This window comes from Ranitomeya imitator, chromosome 1 (assembly GCF_032444005.1).
Source record: "Ranitomeya imitator isolate aRanImi1 chromosome 1, aRanImi1.pri, whole genome shotgun sequence".
Classification (NCBI taxonomy): Eukaryota; Metazoa; Chordata; class Amphibia; order Anura; family Dendrobatidae; genus Ranitomeya; species Ranitomeya imitator.
In genome coordinates, this window is record NC_091282.1 from 1027832178 (window position 1) to 1027850572 (window position 18395).

The window sequence follows — 18395 nt, forward strand, 5'->3', positions numbered from 1 at the left end:
GGACCCCCCCAGGAAAGGAAGACCAAGGGTCACCTCTGCTTCTGAGGATAAGTTTATCCGTCACCAGCCTCAGAAATCGCAGGTTAACAGTAGCTCAGATTAGAGACCAGGTCAAAGCCACACAGAGTTCTAGCAGCAGACACATCTCTACAACAACTGTTAAGAGGAGACTTTGTGCAGCAGGCCTTCATGGTAAAATAGCTGATAGGAACCCACTGCTAAGAACAGGCAACAAGCAGAAGAGACTTGTTTGGGCTACAGAACACAAGGAATGGACATTAGACCAGTGTAAATCTGTGCTTTGGTCTGATAAGTCCAAATTTGAGATCTTTGGTTCCAACCACCATGTCTTTGTGCGACGCAGAAAAGGTGAACGGATGAACTCTACATGCCTGGTTCCCACCGTGAAACATGGAGGAGGAGGTGTGATGGTGTAGGGGTGCTTTTCTGGTGACATTGTTGGGGATTTATTCAAAATTGAAGGCATACTGAACCAGCATGGCTACCACAGCATCTTGCAGCGCCATGCTATTCCATCCGGTTTGCGTTTAGTTGGACCATGATTTATTTTTCAACAGGACAATGACCCTAAACACACCTCCAGGCTGTGTAAGGGCTATTTGACCAAGAAGGAGAGGATGGGGTGCTACGCCAGATGACCTGGCCTCCACAGTCACCAGACCTGAACCTAATTGAGATGGTTTGGGGTGAGCTGGACTGCAGAGTGAAGGCAAAAGGCCAACATGCTAAGCATCTCTGGGAACTCCTTCAAGATTGTTGGAAGACCATTCCCGGTGACTACCTCTTGAAGCTCATCAAGAGAATGCCAAGAGTGTGCAAAGCAGTCTTTAAAGCAAAAGGTGGCTACTTTGGAAAACCTAGAATATAAGACATAATTTCAGTTGTTTCACACTTTTTTGTTAAGTATATAATTCCACATGTGTTAATTCATAGTTTTGATACCTTCATTGTGAATGTACAATTTTCATAGTCATGAAAATACAGAAAAATTTTTAAAGGAGAAGGTGTGTTCAAACTTTTGGTCTGTACTGTATATATCTTGGTACCGTGTTAGCCAGGGGATAGAAAAATATTGAGAATTGAGAGACCTCAGTGGTTGATACCTTTTAATGGCTAACTGAAGTGATGGTAACAAATTGCAAGCTTTCGAGACTACTCAGGTCTCTTTTTATTAGTCTATGCCTGATGAAGAGACCTGAGTAGTCTCAAAAGCTTGCAATGTGTTACCATCTTTTCAGTCAGCCATTAAAAGGTATCAACCACTGAGGACTCTCAATTCTCAATAATGGGCCTTTTATAGAACATTTAATCTTCAACTTGCTTAACAGTTCACAATAAAAAAAACTTTTATATGGCATTGTAAGACGGTATCCCCACACAAGCTGGATCTCCACAAAGTGAAACAATACATTCTATCAGCAGTTTCATAGGCATTCCACCCAACCAAGTATCACCCTACTCTTTACTGAAAACTCTGAAACAGCTGAATACAGATGGCTATACTTGGTTTGGTTGGTAGCCATAGTCATGCCACAAGACTATATAATGGGTCGGAAATAGACAGCTACCTATAAATAGCACTGGAATGGCAGTTTTTTCTTTCTGAATGAGAGCTATCTAGCATTGCTCATAAGTCTCATTACACCAGCGAAACCTGCATAAGGAGATATAGACGTCCAAAAAGCTTTGATTTTTAGAAATACAGCAAATGGAAGTCCACCTATGTGTACTTGTCTTTTACCTGTTTCCAACATATGTACTTATTTGTACATAAAGTGTTATGTTAATGAGTTCTGTTTCTATACATCTTTGTGCTATGACAAGTATACATATCATGCAGCAGTTGGCATGGAATTTTGGAAGTTCAAGTGATGAGGAATTTAAGTCATGCAAATCATTTCCTCTAAATACGAGCTTCTTCTATGACTGTTAGTGCAACTTGCCCCCTGTAAAAGACTTAACATGATTATTCCTTCATGTTGTAATCAATTTTCCAATTATTAGATTGTCCCAGGATATTTTGAGCCTCATAAAACTTTTTTTGTGGGCGTTAGTGGAGGGTGCGTTCAATATAAGGGCTATGTTTGCTACATAAGAAGTAATGGAATGCATCATTTATTTTTTTGCAATGTTTTGGACCATTCTCATATGTCTTATTGCATTTCTTTTATTCCTTACAGCAAAATGTGAGCCAGCGTGTCGACATGGAGGTGTTTGCTTGAGGCCAAACAAGTGTTTATGTAAAAAAGGTTACCTGGGCCCACAGTGCGAGCAAGTGGATAGAAACATTCGGAGAGTGGCCAGGGCAGGTATTCTAGACCAGATCATTGATGTGACATCCTATTTGCTGGACCTTACCAGCTACATTGTATAGTTATCATGGACTGCTTGAATTTGTTCTAAACGGGCATTTATTTTTAAACCATGTAAATTAAACAAGCAAAAAGGACTTTGTAATTCTGCTCTAAATCCCTGTGTTTAAAATATTTTTATTAATTTAAATATATTGTCCATAAAAGTGAGTTTGTGTGTGTAATTTATGAATATTTGAGTGTATATGTATGTGTGAAGATATAGACAATATTCATTTATTAAACATCCTGGTATTGTTAACACTGGCTGCGACAAGGTCATGTGAGCAAAATCATACCTTTGGTTGTCTCTAAAATAACATTAAAATAGTTATTTAGATTAAAATGTTTCATGTGTACAGTATTTCATTTGTATCTACCATGGGAGGGACAATTTTTCCTAAATCACTTTTGCTTTTTTATATTATTATCTCAGGTAATTGCATTTTTTTTAGCTTTCACGGGTCATTTTACTATATTATAATAGTAATGCAAAAAGTATTCTTTGCAATAAACCTGTAACTGATATTATTACTTTTTTGATTGCTTGTTTATTTTCATTGTCAGATAATGCTATGTGTTTTCTATGCTACCAATGCAGGATAAATGTTAGTACACAGAGGGTGTGTTCACCCTCTGCAGTTGTTGAAAGTGGAGAAAATGCAACGATTACAGTACAATTGCAATATAACGGAAATCTGTAAATAGGATCAGCAGTCCTAACCATATGGGCATGTAGGTCATAGGAAGCTGAATAAAAGGATATCTGGATATCTTTGATCCAATGTTTTACTCCAGAGAAATCCACGTTTTTATTAATATACAGTTAGGTCCATATATTTTTGGACATAGACAACATTTTTCTAATTTTGGTTATAGACATTACCACAATGAATTTTAAACAAAACAATTCAGATGCAGTTGAAGTTCAGACTTTCAGCTTTCATTTGAGGGTATCCACATTAAAATTGGATGAAGGGTTTAGGAGTTTCAGCTCTGTAACATGTGCCACCCTGTTTTTAAAGGGACCAAAAGTAATTGGACAGATGACTCCAAGGCTATTTCATGGACAGGTGTGGGCAATCCCTTCGTTATGTTATTCTCAATTAAGCAGATAAAAGGCCTGGAGTTGATTTGAGGTGTGGTGCTTGCATTTGGAAGGTTTTGCTGTGAAGTAAACATGCGGTCAAAGGAGCTCTCCATGCAGGTGAAACAAGCCATCCTTAAGCTGCAAAAACTGAAAAAACCCATCCGAGAAATTGCTACAATATTAGGAGTTGCAAAATCTACAGTTTGGTACATCCTGAAAACGAAAGAAAGCACTGGTGAACTCATCAATGCAAAAAGACCTGGGCGCCCACGGAAGACAACAGTGGTGGATAATCGCAGAATAATCTCCATGGTGAAGAGAAACCCCTTCACAACAGCCAACCAAGTGACCTCCAGGAGGTAGGCGTATCAATATCCAAATCTGCCATAAAGAGAAGACTGCATGAAAGTAAATACAGAGGGTTCACTGCATGGTGCAAGCCACTCATAAGTATCAAGAATAAAAAGGCTAGACTGGAGTTTGCTAAAAAACATCTAAAAAAGCCAGCACAGTTCTGGAATAACATTCTTTGGACAGATGTAACCAAGATCAACCTCTGCCAGAATGATGGAAAGAGAAAAGTATGGCAAAGGCGCGGTACAGCTCATGATCCAAAGCATACCACATCATCTGTAAAACACGGCGGAGGCAGTGTGATGGCTTGGGCATTCATGGCTGCCAGTGGCACTGGGTCACTAGTGTTTATTGATGATGTGACACAGGACAGAAGCAGCCGAATGAATTCTGAGGTATTCAGAGACATACTGTGTGCTCAGATCCAGCCAAATGCAGCCAAACTGATTGGTCGTCGTTTCGTACTACAGATGGACAATGACCCAAAACATAAAGCCAAAGCAACCCAGGAGTTTATTAAAGCAAAGAAGTGGAATATTCTTGAATGGCCAAGTCAGTCACCTGATCTCAACCCAATTGAGCAGCATTTCACTTGTTAAAGTTAAACTTCAGACAGAAAGGCCCACAAACAAACAGCAACTGACAACCACCGCAGTGAAGGCCTGGCAGAGCATCAAAAAGGAGGAAACACAGCGTCTGGGGATGTCCATGAGTTCAAGACTTCAGGCAGTCATTGCCAACAAAGGGTTTTCAACCAAGTACTAAAAATAAACGTTTTATTTAAAATTATTGAATCTGTCCAATTACCTTTGGTCCCTTTAAAAACAGGGTGGCACATGTTAAGGAGCTGAAACTCCTAAACCCTTCAAGAAAGCATTTGCACTACTAAAGCAGGATGGCACCATTGAAGCTCTAAAAAACTATAGGGAGAAAAATACTTTATCTAAAAAACTAATTAAAGCTGCCAAAAAGGAAACAGAGAAGCACATTGCTAAGGAGAGTAAAACTAATCCCAAACTGTTCTTCAACTATATCAATAGTAAAAGAATAAAAACTGAAAATGTAGGCCCCTTAAAAAATAGTGAGGAAAGAATGGTTGTAGATGACGAGGAAAAAGCTAACATATTAAACACCTTCTTCTCCACGGTATTCACGGTGGAAAATGAAATGCTAGGTGAAATCCCAAGAAACAATGAAAACCCTATATTAAGGGTCACCAATCTAACCCAAGAAGAGGTGCGAAACCGGCTAAATAAGATTAAAATAGATAAATCTCCGGGTCCGGATGGCATACACCCACGAGTACTAAGAGAACTAAGTAATGTAATAGATAAACCATTATTTCTTATTTTTAGTGACTTTATAGCGACAGGGTCTGTTCCGCAGGACTGGCGCATAGCAAATGTGGTGCCAATATTCAAAAAGGGCTCTAAAAGTGAACCTGGAAATTATAGGCCAGTAAGTCTAACCTCTATTGTTGGTAAAATATTTGAAGGGTTTCTGAGGGATGTTATTCTGGATTATCTCAATGAGAATAACTGTTTAACTCCATATCAGCATGGGTTTATGAGAAATCGCTCCTGTCAAACCAATCTAATCAGTTTTTATGAAGAGGTAAGCTATAGACTGGACCACGGTGAGTCATTGGACGTGGTATATCTCGATTTTTCCAAAGCGTTTGATACCGTGCCGCACAAGAGGTTGGTACACAAAATGAGAATGCTTGGTCTGGGGGAAAATGTGTGTAAATGGGTTAGTAACTGGCTTAGTGATAGAAAGCAGAGGGTGGTTATAAATGGTATAGTCTCTAACTGGGTCGCTGTGACCAGTGGGGTACCGCAGGGGTCAGTATTGGGACCTGTTCTCTTCAACATATTCATTAATGATCTGGTAGAAGGTTTACACAGTAAAATATCGATATTTGCAGATGATACAAAACTATGTAAAGCAGTTAATACAAGAGAAGATAGTATTCTGCTACAGATGGATCTGGATAAGTTGGAAACTTGGGCTGAAAGGTGGCAGATGAGGTTTAACAATGATAAATGTAAGGTTATACACATGGGAAGAGGGAATCAATATCACCATTACACACTGAACGGGAAACCACTGGGTAAATCTGACAGGGAGAAGGACTTGGGGATCCTAGTTAATGATAAACTTACCTGGAGCAGCCAGTGCCAGGCAGCAGCTGCCAAGGCAAACAGGATCATGGGGTGCATTAAAAGAGGTCTGGATACACATAATGAGTGCATTATACTGCCTCTGTACAAATCCCTAGTTAGACCGCACATGGAGTACTGTGTCCAGTTTTGGGCACCGGTGCTCAGGAAGGATATAATGGAACTAGAGAGAGTACAAAGGAGGGCAACAAAATTAATAAAGGGGATGGGAGAACTACAATACCCAGATAGATTAGCGAAATTAGGATTATTTAGTCTAGAAAAAAGACGACTGAGGGGCGATCTAATAACCATGTATAAGTATATAAGGGGACAATACAAATATCTCGCTGAGGATCTGTTTATACCAAGGAAGGTGACGGGCACAAGGGGGCATTCTTTGCGTCTGGAGGAGAGAAGGTTTTTCCACCAACATAGAAGAGGATTCTTTACTGTTAGGGCAGTGAGAATCTGGAATTGCTTGCCTGAGGAGGTGGTGATGGCGAACTCAGTCGAGGGGTTCAAGAGAGGCCTGGATGTCTTCCTGGAGCAGAACAATATTGTATCATACAATTATTAGGTTCTGTAGAAGGACGTAGATCTGGGTATTTATTATAATGGAATATAGGCTGAACTGGATGGACAAATGTCTTTTTTCGGCCTTACTAACTATGTTACTATGTTACTATGTTCATCCAATTTTAATGTGGATACCCTCAAATAAAAGCTGAAAGTCTGAACTTCAACTGCATCTGAATTGTTTTGTTTAAAATTCATTGTGGCAATGTCTATAATCAAAATTAGAAAAATGTTGTCTATGTCCAAATATATATGGACCTAACTGTATAAGTGAGCTGTTAAGATCTATGGGCCGACACTGATCTCCCGGAGAATCTGCCTTCGGAGCTTATGTTACGTGAAATGAGACGTTACCAGTGTAAGACAAGTAATGACCAATAGCCTGCTTTCCTGATATACAAGTCTCAGTGGTAACAACCCTTTCATCTAATAAAAATAATAATAATAATAATAATAATAATATCTGGAGGCAGAGTTTCAGGTCAGGGAGCTCTATGTCTGACCCAAAGATCTTAACAGATCATTTACATATTTAGAAAAACGTGGATTTCTCTGTAATGAAAGATCAGATAGCAGATATCAAGGTATTATTTCATTCAATGTTCTATGACCTAGATGCCCATATAGACTGCTTAGGAAACTCTGCCTTATTGACAGATCCCCTTAAAACACCCTTAGAGAAAAACTTACATCATTGCTCATAACAAAAAATAGTGATCAACTTTTTTCTCTAAGCTTCATTAGACATGTTAAAAACTGAGTTGTACCGATTTTTTGCAAAATACCCAGAAAATAAACAGTAAAAATTCACATTACTGACTTAATCTGGAGTGAAAAATCCCTTTTAATATCATTAAAGCAGTATTCCGGCCCTTTGCTATAATAAAGGTATGGCCCAAGTATCTCCCATGTATTCACTGTCACTCTTCCATCCCACTGGCCAGGTGTTCCGCTTCTCTCTTTTCCTTCTCTTCTGGCCTTCTCATATATTAATCATCTTATGTTCATGATTTATTATATACAGTCTATTCCACATATTAAGCAAGTGCTCTACAGCAGACACTGGTATCAGCCCCTACTGTCAATGGTCTAGTGTCAGTGGGACTCAAAATGTAAATTCTGTATGTAAAGCACTAACAAACTTTTTTATGCACTAACACATTGGTGAAACGTAATTGTAATCGTACATTTAGTGACTATTTATAGTGTATTTTCTGAAAAATAAATAATGGACTGGATTTTAAGAGTGGTGAAATCATTCCATATAATTTACTAGCGCTCATTACACAATATGCAGAGTGTAAGAAAAGTTACAGTATTTGAATTCTAGTTTCTGACAGTAGGTTCAGTAAAGGTACTGTCACACTAGACGATATCGCTAGCGATCCGTGACGTTGCAGCGTCCTCGCTAGCGATATCGTCCAGTGTGACAGGCAGCAGCGATCAGGCCCCTGCTGTGCTGTCGCTGGTCGGGGAAGAAAGTCCAGAACTTTATTTCGTCGCTGGACTCCCCGTAGACATCGCTGAATCGGCGTGTGTGACACCGATTCAGCGATGTCTTCGCTGGTAACCAGGGTAAACATCGGGTAACTAAGCGCAGGGCCGCGCTTAGTAACCCGATGTTTACCCTGGTTACCATCCTAAAAGTAAAAAAACAAACACTACATACTTACCTACAGCCGTCTGTCCTCCAGCGTTGTGCTCTGCACTCCTCCTGCTCTGGCTGTGAGCGTCGGTCAGCCGGAAAGCAGAGCGGTGACGTCCCCAACCCATCAAAATTACAGATATCACTTTTCCACACCAATGAATTAAAAAAAACTTTTTACTGATTCGAGATAAATTTCTTTTTCAAAGGCAAACTATTGGCAAAACGAAGGTCTGATGAAGGTCTGCCGACTGAAAATATTTGTACTAATCTGATTTCCCTGTGAAAAAATATTTACTAGTTTAGTAGCATCCATTGAAAAGTGATTAAACTAGTCACATCTGCAACCAGTCTTTGTATCTTCAACTGGTATTTTGGGAATAAAATTTTTTCACTGGCCGGTGGTGGCTGTTAAACGATGTTTAGGAACTAGAAGTCGATCGGGGGTCATTTAAAGTGAATCTATTAGTAAGATAAACCACCTGAACTGCATATATGGGCATGCAGGTCTTCGAAATGTCAGACCTTAGACACCTTTATATTTCCTACTTATTGCTGCATTCCTAACAAATTAGCGTTTTCATTTGTATACAGATGAGGTGTTAAGTGTACTGGGCGTAACAGAGCACTTAACAAGCCTCATCCTTCTTAAGGTACCGTCACATTAAGCGATGTTGCAGCAATATAGACAACGATGCCGATCGCTGCAGCGTCGCTGTGTGGTTGCTGGAGAGCTGTCACACAGACAGCTCTCCAGCGACCAACGATGCCGAGGTCCCCGGGTAACCAGGGTAAACATCGGGTTACTAAGCACAGGGCCGCGCTGAGTAACCCGATATTTACCCTGGTTACCTAAAAAAAACAAACACTACATACTTACATTCCGGTGTCTGTCGCGTCCCGCACAGTCAGCTTCCCGCACTGACTGTGAGCGCCGGCCGGCCGTAAAGCAGAGCACAGCGGTGACGTCACCGCTGTGCTTTACGGCCGGCGCTCACAGTCAGTGCGGGAAGCTGACTGCGAGGGACGCGACAGACACCGGAATGTAAGTATGTAGTGTTTGTTTTTTTTAGGTAACCAGGGTAAATATCGGGTTACTAAGCGCGGCCCTGCGCTTAGTAACCCGATGTTTACCCTGGTTACAAGTGAAGACATCGCTGAATCGGTGTCACACATGCCGATTCAGCGATGTCAGCGGGTGATCCAGCGACGAAATAAAGTTCTGGCCTTCTAGCTCCGACCAGTGATCTCACAGCAGGATCCTGATCGCTGCTGCGTGTCAAACACAACGATATCGCTATCCAGGATGCTGCAACATCACGGATCGCTATCATTATCGTTCTAAAGTCGCTCAGTGTGAAGGTACCGTTAGGTTCTTTCCTGCCCAACAATTGCCTCTTTATCTTGATTTACTTCACTGTCTTAAGGTACCGTCACACTAAGCGACGCTGCAGCGATACCGACAACGATCCGGATCGCTGCAGCATCCCTGTTTGGTCGCTGGAGAGCTGTCACACAGACACACACGCCGATTCAGCGATGTCAGCGGGAGAGCCAGCGACGAAATAAAGTCCTGGCCTTTCTGCCCCGACCAGCGATATCACAGCAGGATCCTGATCGCTGCTGCGTGTCACACTGGACGATATCGCTATCCAGGACGCTGCAACATCACGTATCGCTAGCGATATCGTCCAGTGTGACGGGGCCTTTATTTTGTTGTCTAGCACTTAATATCACAGACAGTAAGCTATCACAAAGCTCAAAGGGTATATCCGGGATTTTATTAAACAAAAACAAAAAATGTACCTAAGCACTAGCAGGGAGGTAATTGCAATGTACCTGCCTGTTGTGAACGGCGCCGTTCTTCCCCAGCACAGAGCAGTCACATACCACCGCTGCCTGGTAATTAACTGCCTCTGCTGACATGACGGGGCATGAATTCTGATGTCTTTCTGATTGACAGCCAGCTTCCCTAAGTAGGGAGTGGGGATCCGGCTGTCAATCAGAATGACATTGGAAATCCCACCCCGTCGACAGAACGGAGCGGAAAAGAAGCCTTCGCTCTGTAGACGTGACGTCAGCTCTGTGACGGGGAAGAACGGCGCCAGACACAACAGGCAGATAAGTTGCAATTACCTGCCTGTCAGTGCTTAGGTATATATATATATTTTTATAAAGTGCCGGATACCCCCTTTAAGAGGTTGGTGCTGGGAGGGGAAACAATCTAGGGAGCCAGATACTTGCTTGTAGTCTATCATGCTCAGCACACTTATCACCTCATTTGAATATGAATAGAAATGCTATTTTCTGCATACAACAGATACAACATCTAAAGGTGTCAATGGACTTGCATTTCAAAGAGCTGCATTCCCATATATGTGAGTTGGGGGGATGGGCCTCCTAACAGATTCCCTTTCATCGCCTGCTTAGACTGTCAGATTGTGCTTCTAATATGCATAGTAAGACAGCTTCAGCTGGAAAAAGACCAAACTGTTGCACTACTCTTAGGGTAATTTATGGAAACAGCTAGAAGAGCATAACCCAATATTGGGTTATGCTCTTCTAGCTGTTTCCATTCTAATATGCATAGAACAATTGATAATAGAATCATTCTGTGCACATAGACTATCATTGTTCTCACCACTACATGACCCTGTTTACACAGGCGATGTGCTGCCAAGAGCGATGATTTTTAAGCAAGCTTATAAATAATTTTACCCAACAAACAGGTGTTGGTGATTGGCAGCCTTTTTAGAATGATCAATTATCAAGAATGCTCATTCCCGATAGTCGGAAAGTCTAAATGCACCCTTAGTGTATTGTAAATCAAGTTCAGCTCAAATCACATCCACATGTACAAATACCAACTCTGATAAAGTAGATATAGTTTAAGCTCAGTTCATATTAGCATTATATTGGATAGAGTAGAGACCAAGAGAAAATTTCTGAAAATAAGGATTTGGGGAAATGTTTTATGTATTTTTATTCCAATATACATTATATTCCTAATTTTGGTAAGAACTATTGTCTTGCATTAATGAGGTCCTGGATTTTGAATCTGATCAAAGTCTTATTCATAGTGTGTATGTTTTATCAGTGTTTGCATGAGATTGCTCCAGGTAAACTGATTTCCTCCCTCACTCCAAAGACATACTGATAAGTCAGTTGCCTTTCTTTGACACTGGCTCTAGTGTGTATATACGCGAACTAAAGGTACCTTCACACTAAACGACGCTGCAGCGATCCAGACAACGATCCAGATCACTGCAGAGCTGTCACACGGACAGCTCTCCAGCGACCAACAATGCCGGTAACCAGGGTAAACATCGGGTTACTAAGCGCAGGGCCGCACTTAGTAACCCGATGTTTACCCTGGTTACCATCCTAAAAGTAAAAAAACAAACGCTTCATACTTACCTTCCGCTGTCTGTCCCCGGCGCTCTGCTTCTCTGTACTGGCTGTGAGCACAGCGGCCGGAAAGCAGAGCAGTGACGTCACCGCTCTGCTTTCCGGCCGCATTACTCACAGTGAGTGTAGGAAAGCACAGCGCCGGAGGACAGACAGCGGAAGGTAAGTACGAAGCGTTTGTTTTTTTTACTTTTAGGATGGTAACCAGGGTAAACATCGGGTTACTGAGCGCGGCCCTGCGCTTAGTAACCCGATGTTTACCCTGGTTACCAGCGAAGACATCGCTGAATCGGTGTCACACACGCCGATTCAGTGATGTCAGCGGGAGAGCCAGCGACCAAATAAAGTTCTGGCCTTCTAGCCCCAACCAACGACATCACAGCAGGATCCTGATCGCTGCTGCGTGTCAAACTGAACGATATCGCTAGCGAGGACGCTGCAACGTCACGGATCGCTAGCGATATCGTTTAGTGTGAAGGTACCTTGAGAAAATTAGATTGTTTGTTCCTTTGGGACAAGGACTGATAAGTGTTGGTAATCTCTCTATAAAGAACTGAAAAGTATGTTGAGTCATATTAATCATTGGAAGTAAAAAAGAATAAGAATGGATGGCTCCATAGTATATAAATGAAAAGAAACCACAAATGCAGTTAGACCCAGAAATATTTGAACAGTGACACAGGTTTTATACTTTTAGCTGTTTGTCAAAACATATTCAAGATATTGCTATATAATCAATATGGGTTTAAAGTGCGGGCTCTCAGCTTTAAGTCGAAGATATTTACATCCTAATTTGAATAAGGGTTTAGGAATTACAGCTCCTTAATAAGTACTGCCTCTTTTTTAACAGGGCCAAATGTAATTGGACAATTATCTCGAAAGCTACTTAATGGTCAGTACTTTCTGCTATTGATTGGATGGTGCTGTACAGTACAGATGGACAATGAGCCAAAACATACTGTGAAAGCAACCCAGGAGTTTTTTAAGGCAAAGAAGTGGAATATTCTGCAATGGCTGAGTCAATGACTAGATCTAAACCCCATCAAGCATGCATTTCACATGCTTAAGACAAAACTCAACATTTTGTTTATGATAAAGTTAATTTGTTCAGTTACTTTTGAGCCCCTGAAATGAAGAGGCTTTATAGAAAAATAGTTGCAATTCCTAAACATTTCACAGGATATTTCTTGTTCAACCCCTTTAATGAAACCTGAAAGTCTACACTTCAATAAACCCAAATTTGGGGCATGCAGAGCACAAATCACAAAGATTCGATCACTGTCCAAATATTTATGGAGCTAACTGTGTGTGTGTATATATATATATATATATATGTATATATATATATATATATATATATATATATATATATATATATTCAGCCAGGAGTGCCTAATTGCTAATCCAAATAGTTTGGCATAAAACTGTGTTGCAGTGAGGAACCAGGAGTTGAAACCAGAAATTTACATACACTATGTAAAATGACACATGCATGTTTTTCTCAGTATCTGGCATGAGATCGGTATAAACTTTTCCAATTTTAGGTCTATTAGGATTACCATAATTATTAATATTTGCCAAATTCCAGAATAATGAGAGAGAGAATGTTTTAAGGCATTTTTATTACTTACTGCAAAGTCAAAAACTAAAATACATTTCATTAGTATTTGGTACAATTGCCCTTAAACTGAATGACTTGGGTCAAACATTTGGGATATCATTCCACAAGCTTCTTACAATAGTTGGTCGGAATTTGGGCGCATTCCTCTGACAAAACTGGTGTAACTGATCCAGGTTTTTAGGTCGCCTTGCTCGCACCTGCGTTTTCAGCTTTGCCCATTAATATTCAATAGGATTGAGATCAGGGCTTGGTGATGGCAACTCCAAAATATTAACTTTGTCATCCTTAAGCCACTTTGTTAACATTTTGGCAGTATGCTTCGGGTCACTGTCCATTTGGGAGACCCTTTTCCACCCAAGCTTTAACTTCCTGGCTGATGTCTTGAGATATTGCTTCAGTTTTGTGAAGTTCACCAGTCCCTCCTGCTGTAAAACACCCCACAACATGATGCTGCCACCCCCGTGGGATGGTGTTCTTAGGTTTCCAAGCTTCTCCCTTTTTCCTCCAAGCGATGGTCATTATGCCCAAAAACTTCATCAGTTTTTGTCTAAGGCTGCCGTCACACTAGCAGTATGTGGTCAGTATTTTACATCAGTATTTGCAAGCCAAAACCAGGAGTGGGTGATAAATGGAGAAGTGGTGTATATGTTTCCATTATACTTTTCCTCTAATTGTTCGACTCCTGGTTTTGGCTTACAAATACTGATGTAAAATACTGACCAAATACTGCCTAAGGCTGCGGCCACACTATCAGTATTTGGTCAGTATTTTACCTCAGTATCTGTAAGCCAAAATCAGGAGAGGAACAATCAGAGGAAAAGTCTAATAGAAACACGTCACCACTTCTGTATTTATCACCCACTCCTGGTTTTGGCTTACAAATACTAATGTGAAATACTGACCAAATACTGATAGTGTGTCCGTAGCCTATTAGTATTTTTTGCTGTCAGTCACCGGCTTTCTCAGCTAAGCTCCATGCACTTTTCAAAATTGGGTAGAGCTGACCAAAACTGGTATTAAAAAAAAAAAGTAGCAAAATTTTTCAACGACAATAAATTGTGCAATAAATGTGCGACATTTCAAACTGTTTTATACCCAAGTTTTGACAAAAACTAATGAATCATGTATTGCCTATTGCCATAATTATACTGTCCTGAAAAATCATGTTGCTAGGTCATGTTTACTGCACAATAAGCAAAACCCCCCCAAAAAATGGAATTTTTTTCCAATTTTCAAAACAATATATGGTAAAATGAATAGGCTCAATCAAAACTACAACTTTTCTCGCAAAATACAAGCCCCCATAAGGCTATATTGATGATAAAATAAAAAAGGGATAGACTTTGGAATAATGAGAGGAAAAAAGCAAAAGCGTAAAAGTGAAAAATCGTCTGGCTCTAAAAGGGTTATAAGACTGTTCCAGTTGTCAACTAAAACCAACAAGTCCTGTGCCTCAATCTTGAACTGTAACTGCCAAGCTCTCCATTATCCTTTCTATAAAACTGCCAAGCATTGTGCCACTAAACAATGTGTAGCTATTGTGACCTCTCTGAGAGACCTTTATAGCTATGTTTTATTGCCTGAAGTCAATAAAAAGGCTGCTGTGTCTGTGTCTTGCACCTTCCTCAAGTTCGGAGACATGTTTGGGATCAAAGATAGTGCTAGTTAGTATAAAATTCAAAACAAAATATCACCTAACATTCAATGCTGATTTTAGATGTATTTCTGTGATGACACTTCTTTGTCCCCCACCGGTCTCCATTGTGTCTGCTCCCTCAATGCTGGGGTGACATAGCTTGTGACTGCACTAGCCAATCATTGGATGTAGCAGTGACATGTTAACACCTCCAAGGTCAGTGCTGTCTCAAGTGATTGGCTGAAATGATCATACATCATATTGACATGTTACCACTGGAGCAGGAACAACAGATACTGACTACGTACAAGGGAAGCGTTTGTTCAGGAGTGGTGTTGATTGGTAAGTTGAGCATTACTTCTGTTATTTGGTGGGGATTGGTAAGTTGAGTATTAACCCCTTAATGACCCCCGATACGCATTAAAATAGCGGCCGCTAATAGGCCTTATTCCCTCATTGCCATTTTAAAACAGTGATTGGGAAAAAGACTGTAGCGCCCCCAGAGTCGGAAAATCTCTGGTGTCTCAGCTACCGGAGGTAGCTGAAACCCCAGAGAACATGATCATGACCAAATTTTCTGGTCCCCGATCATGAAGAACAAATTTGGTTTATACCCGAGCACCCAATGCAAACTGGAGCTCAACAATAATGATGACATATACAATATGACAACCTAATGTTATCCAATTCTGTGTCATATCTGCAGGTTCAAAATGCTCACTATACCCCTGGATATTTTATCCTTGAGGGGTGTGGTTGCCAAAGTGGCATCACTTGTGTGGGGTTTCCACTATTTAGGCACATCAGGGGCTCTCCAAACGTCACATGGCGTCTACTAATTATTCCAGCAAATTTTACATTAAAAAAGTCAAATGGCGCTCCTTCCCTTCCGAGCCCTGCTGTGTGCCCAAACAGTAGATTTCTCCCACAAATGGGGTATCAGCCTACTCAGAAGAGATTGCACAACACATTTTGTGGTCCATTTTCTACAGTTATGCTTGTGAAAATAAAAAAGCTTGGGTCTAAAATAAATTTTTTGTGAAAAAAAAATATTCATTTTTTCCTTCCACATTGCTTCAGTTCCTGTGAAGCAACTGAAGGGTTCATAAAGCTCTTGAATGTGGTTTTGAGTATTTTTAAGGGTGCAATTTTTAGAATAGTGTCACTTTTGGGTACTTTCTGTCTTGTAGTCCCGTCAAAGTCACTTCAAATGTAACTTCAAATGGTCCCTAAAAAAAGTATTTTGTAAATTTTGTTGGAAAAATGAGAAATCACTGGTCCACTTCTAACCTGTCTAACTTCATAACAAAAGAAATGTTTCTAAAGTTGTGCTTTTGTAAAGTAGACAGGTGACTATTTGTGTGGCATAACTATTTGATTTAAGGGCATAAAAATGAAAAGTTTGAAAATTACTAAATTTTTGCAAATGTTATTTTTTTTCATAAATAAATGCAAGTCATATGGAAAAAATGTTACACTGTCATGAAGTACAATATGTCACACAAGAAAACAGTTTCAGAATCAGTGGGATCCGTTGAAGCATTCCAGAGTTATAACCACATAAAGTGACACTGGTCAGAATTGTAAAATTTGGCTTGGTCATTAAGTAGGGTTGAGCGACTTTTCTTTTTATAGGATCGGGTCGGGTTTCACGAAACCCGACTTTTTCAGAAGTCAGGTCGAGTGAAATCGGCCGATCCTATAGAAAAGTCGGGGTCGGTCGAAACACGAAACCCAATGCAGTGCATTGGGTTTCTAATGGTTCCCAGGGTCTGAAGGAGAGGAAACTCTCCTTCAGGCCCTGGGATCAATATTTAAGTGTAAAATAAAGAATCAAAATAAAAAATATTGATATACTTACCCTCGGACGCGCCCTGGTTCTCACCGGCAGCCTTCCTTCCTAAGAATGAGCGCCTGAAGGACCTTCGATGATGTCGCGGCTTGTGATTGGTCGCGTGAGCGGTCACATGGGCATCACGCGACCAATCACAAGCCGCGACGTCATCTAAGGTCCTTCAGGCGCTGATTCTTAGGAAGGAAGGCTGCGGGTTAGAACCAGGGCGCGTCCGAGGGTGAGTATATACCTGTTAGGAATATACTCACCCTCAGACGCGCCCTCGGACGCTTCCTTCCTAAGAATTAGCGCCTGAAGGACCTTAGACGACGTTGCGGCTTGTGATTGGTCGCGTGACGCCCATGTGACCGCTCACGCGACCAATCACAAGCCGCGACGTCATCGAAGGCCCTTCAGGTGCTCATTCTTAGGAAGGAAGGCTGCCGGTGAGAACCAGGGCGCGTCCGAGGGTGAGTATATCAATATTTTTTTATTTTTATTCTTTATTTTACACTTAAATATGAATTCCGATACCGATTCCTGATATCTTAAACATATCGGAACTCGGTATCGGAATTCCGATTCCAGAACAGAAGATCGCCGACCTCATTGCCGACCCCACACAGGGGTCGGGTCAGGTTTCATGAAACCCGACTTTGCCAAAAGTCGGCGACTTCTGAATCTGGCCGACCCGTTTCGCTCAACCCTATCATTAAGGTCAAAATTGGCTTGGCCACTATGATGTTAAAGAGGCTGTCCACTACTTTATCATTGATGACCTGTCCTTAGGACGGGTCATCAATGTCTGATGGGTCGGGGTCCAATACAGGGTACCCAGACCCACCAGTTGTTCTTGAGGGCGACCGCTATCCAGAACTGCTGAATTACAAAGCTGCTCAGTCTTCTGATAGTGGCCATGGCTGGGTACTGCACATCCGCCTCCTATTCAAATCAATAGGAAATGGATGTACAGTTCCCTGCCATTGCCACTCTCAGAAGATGAAGCAGCTCCATAATTGAGCATTTACGGCAGCCACCACTGCCGACACCAAGAACAGCTGATGAGCTGGGGTGCCTGGCTGTCGAACCCTGACTGATCAGACATTGATGACCTATCCTATGGATAGGTCATCAATGATAAAGTAGTGGGCAACCTCTTTAATTCTGTTATTTTATAACATTCTACTTGTTTTTATAAAAATGTACACACACTTTAAAACACCACTCCAGCATTATTTTTTATTGCATCTCTGGACTTGTGCTACTATTCTAAGTTCTCTGCCCATGGTCTTACACTTATGAGCCACCATCTTCATCTGTTTCCAGTGCTTCTCCGATCAATCTTCATCACTGCGTGACCTGACAAATTGTTCCAGTGTTTGCTGGAGCAATTCGGAAGTCACAACTCAATGTAAGTGTATGAGAGCCAGAGTGCAGCTCTCATAGACTTTCACTGAGAGCTTGTGATTATTACCTATGACTTGTGGTCAGTCGGATGCTGCAGTCACAAGATGGTGGCGTGGGGCCAGAGCGATACCAGGAACAGCTGAACACGGCGGGTGGTAAGTATCAGACTAGAGTCAGGGAACTTAGATTAGTAGCACCACTCCAGTGCAGAAATTAAAAAAAAACATTGGAGTGGTGCTGAAGATATCCTCTTAATAGACAAATAAGCCATTTTGTGTCTAAACCAA

At 41.1% G+C, this 18395-nt stretch overlaps 1 protein-coding gene across 1 annotated transcript in view; it reads left to right on the forward strand.

The window, feature by feature from the left end:
- Nucleotides 1-2903, forward strand: part of HHIP (hedgehog interacting protein) — a 183155-nt gene extending 180252 nt beyond the window's left edge. Inside the window, exon 13 of the mRNA XM_069744018.1 lies at nucleotides 2202-2903. Coding sequence (XP_069600119.1) covers nucleotides 2202-2395 — 194 coding nt within the window. The 3' untranslated portion in view covers nucleotides 2396-2903. The remainder of the gene's footprint in view (nucleotides 1-2201) is intronic.
- The last annotated feature ends 15492 nt before the right edge of the window (nucleotides 2904-18395 follow it).